This window comes from Penaeus chinensis, chromosome 6, assembly GCF_019202785.1.
Source record: "Penaeus chinensis breed Huanghai No. 1 chromosome 6, ASM1920278v2, whole genome shotgun sequence".
NCBI lineage: Eukaryota > Metazoa > Arthropoda > Malacostraca > Decapoda > Penaeidae > Penaeus > Penaeus chinensis.
In genome coordinates, this window is record NC_061824.1 from 590,813 (window position 1) to 593,826 (window position 3,014).

General features: G+C 39.4%; 1 protein-coding gene across 1 annotated transcript in view; it reads right to left on the reverse strand.

The window, feature by feature from the left end:
* Positions 1–723: 723 nt before the first annotated feature.
* The window catches only part of LOC125026631 (pro-resilin-like), a 2,954-nt gene continuing 663 nt past the window's right edge, over positions 724–3,014 (reverse strand). Inside the window, exons 2-5 of the mRNA XM_047615208.1 lie at positions 2,248–3,014; positions 2,025–2,066; positions 992–1,112; positions 724–870 (exon numbers count right to left, since the gene is read on the reverse strand). The exon at positions 2,248–3,014 is cut by the window's right edge and continues 509 nt beyond it. Of these exons, the coding sequence (XP_047471164.1) occupies positions 724–870; positions 992–1,112; positions 2,025–2,066; positions 2,248–3,014 (1,077 nt within the window). The remainder of the gene's footprint in view (positions 871–991; positions 1,113–2,024; positions 2,067–2,247) is intronic.

The following is a 3,014-nucleotide window of genomic DNA, read 5'->3' on the forward strand; positions in this document are numbered from 1 at the left end:
CAAGTTAGGGGTTCACGTTGACGAACGATAAACCTCGTACAACGGTTTATATCATTTATACATTCACCTCAACAGTGATTTGTTTTCAAAATCTTTATTGTATTTATATTTATTTTTATTAGTTTATCTATTACTTTATTTTTATTATGTGTATTTTATTGCAAACAAGATCCGGAAAAACATTACTTAATCAGATCTGTCAAATACCGTCGAGGTAAATTTTTAATATGATTGAAGTTAATACTCTTTACATTATCTTCCATGTTCTAGGTACAAATATCTGTGTAATGTTTGTTTACCGATTAACGGCATAAGTGATATGTGTTTCAGTCTTCTCGGTTATTCACATTTCGTCATCATAAGCCATTTTTTTTGATTCCCAGATTGATATTATTTCCTTTGTCGTAATATAGTTGTTTAAAATATACAGAATACCGAAATAGCTGAAGTATTGGTAGTTTAACACATATTTTCTGGTAGCTTCTGTTTTTTTTTTTTTTTTTTTTTTTTTTTAGGGTATTAGGTTTTGTGGAAGTCGGATGACCCTGAAGGATCTTATTCAAATGGCGAATGTTTCTTCTTAAAACACAGAAGCGCCCTGTGAACAAGGGACCTATTTTGGATATATTTTATGGTTCTCATAAAATGGGAAGGGGCCGCCGTTGGTAAGAGATCACGAGAGTAAAAGGGGGGAATTTCTTAAGTTGTTTAAGATTACATAGATTAACGGTTGGAATCCAGACCTTGTTTTCTCTGCAGTTGTGGGTCTGTGTCATAGCTCATTGCTATGTGAACTCTTGAGTTGTCCTTTTCCTTTGCGTACATGCGTCTTTGCTTTTTACTGCAACTCCTATTATATGGCAGGAATCTCTATAAAATACAATAGAGAAGATAATGAAATGTTTCGTTTTTACTCTTCCATACAGCCAGGCATACCTTCAATTACAGAGGTGTTATGCATGTAGGGAATCGTGATATGATTCGGTTTTACATCCGACTTCTCGCAAGGACCGACGGCTTTTTGTAGGGCTTTGTGCGGCGGCCGTGACCGATGGTTTCCATTCTCGGACCGTCGGTTGGGTGACGACCCTATGTCCTGTAGTACCTCTACTCTGCAAATGATATGCGGGTTTGCAGAGTATGACCTTCGAATGGGGGTTGATATATGGAATGGTAGCATGGGTGTAATACAGTGCAACCGCTCGTTACACCCCTGAAGCCCTTTCGTAAGTATGTAAGTGTTATTTCAATTCTATAGTTATAACTTTTCCCAATTATTTTTATTAACAAGTTGAAAATTATAGTCAGTCATAATAATTATTTGGTTTTCCATTTCTTTGTTTATATAATTTGCCATTTTAACGTGATTGTCTTTTTTTCTTTTTATATTCATGGAGTTTTCCATTGTGGTCCATACTCCTTCCTTTAAAAGATTAAATTAAATAAACAATTAAAGTCAAAGAATGAATTCAACCAAGGATAAGCCAAACCAAATATTAAAGGAAGGCTCTGAGATTCGTCAAGGATGGGGTTATATTCTCAGAAGTTTCTAATCATATACCAATCTAACTGGCCTCTTGGTTAAACAATAAACATTACTTATCTCTCTCCGCCAGACTCAAGAAAAAACCACGGTGAGGCGTATTCAGTGAGCCCGGGCGCTCCGTGAAACCACACTGAACGGACAAGCAAACAACACAAGAGAGAGTTAATGGCGGCCGAGGCTATGGTCATATATTCTTCGCTTTTATCTTTTCGTAAAATGATTTTAATTGAATACAAATGAAAATTTAAGTGTAACTTATCAACTATTAAAAGAAAGTTGAGAATAAATTGGAGGCCTAAAAGAAAGTTAAAAAAAAGAAAAAATGTTAAAAGATTAGTGAGAAGTTAAAAAAAAAAGCTCCATGGTTGAGATCGCACAGGTGGCTGCCAAAAACGACTTGATGGTGCTGCTGCTGTCAAGAGGGGGGGGTGGAGGGGTTGTCCTAGTCTGGGCTTCCTTAAACAAGTAGGGTAATCACGTCCACCACAGTCCCAGGCCGCTGCACTTGGCGGCCGCCGTGCTGGAATATTTATGTCATTCTCTCAAAATTAACCTGAGCAGATGTTGTTGCCTGCTGGATAATACTTTAACAGACTAATATCTTCCAGTAAATTAAATACTAGGTTTATTAAAACAAAATATCAATTTGATATGATTTTTTGCATAAAATATAGGAATATTACTAAGCGCTGAAATATCACATTGGTTTTACTGTGGAGCAGTTTAGAAGCGATGAGAGTCCGTTTTTAGAAAGGAGCGCGTAGGTGGCACGCCGGTGCGGCAGCTTCCGTTGCCGTTTCCGTTGCCAATTGAAGCATTGCTGTTGTATCCGATTGCCATTGAAACCGCTTCTTCCAATTTGCCGTTTCGGTGCCATTGAAAACCATTGCCATTTCCGTTGCCACTTTAAAAGCAATTGCGTTGTATCCGTTTCCATTAACTTCTTCCATTTCCATTTGTTGGAGGAATTGCCAATTGTACTGTTACCATTTCCATTGCCATTCCTTCCATTGCCATTGTACCTGTTACCATTTCCATTGCCATTCCTTCCATTGCCGTTACCATTGGATCTATATCCATTGCCGTTGAAACCATTTCCATTGACACCGTTCGCTCCATTGCCATTAGAAGCATAGCCGTTCCTGCCATTGCCATTGGAGACTCCGTTGCCGTTTCCATTAGCAGCATAGCCGTTCCTGCCATTGCCATTGGAGACTCCGTTGCCGTTGCCATTAGCAGCATAGCCGTTCCTGCCATTGCCATTAGCGCCGTTGCCGTTGCCGTTTGAGCGATATCCATTTCCATTGGTGGCTCCGTTGCCATTCTTTCCGTTGCCATTGGAAGCGTATCCATTTGCTCCATTCCTTCCGTTTCCGTTGGCTCCGTTTCCGTTGGCTCCATATCCGTTTCCGTTTCCGTTGAGGATGCCGTTGGTAGCGGCAGCATAAGCATAACCGGCGTCGGGAAC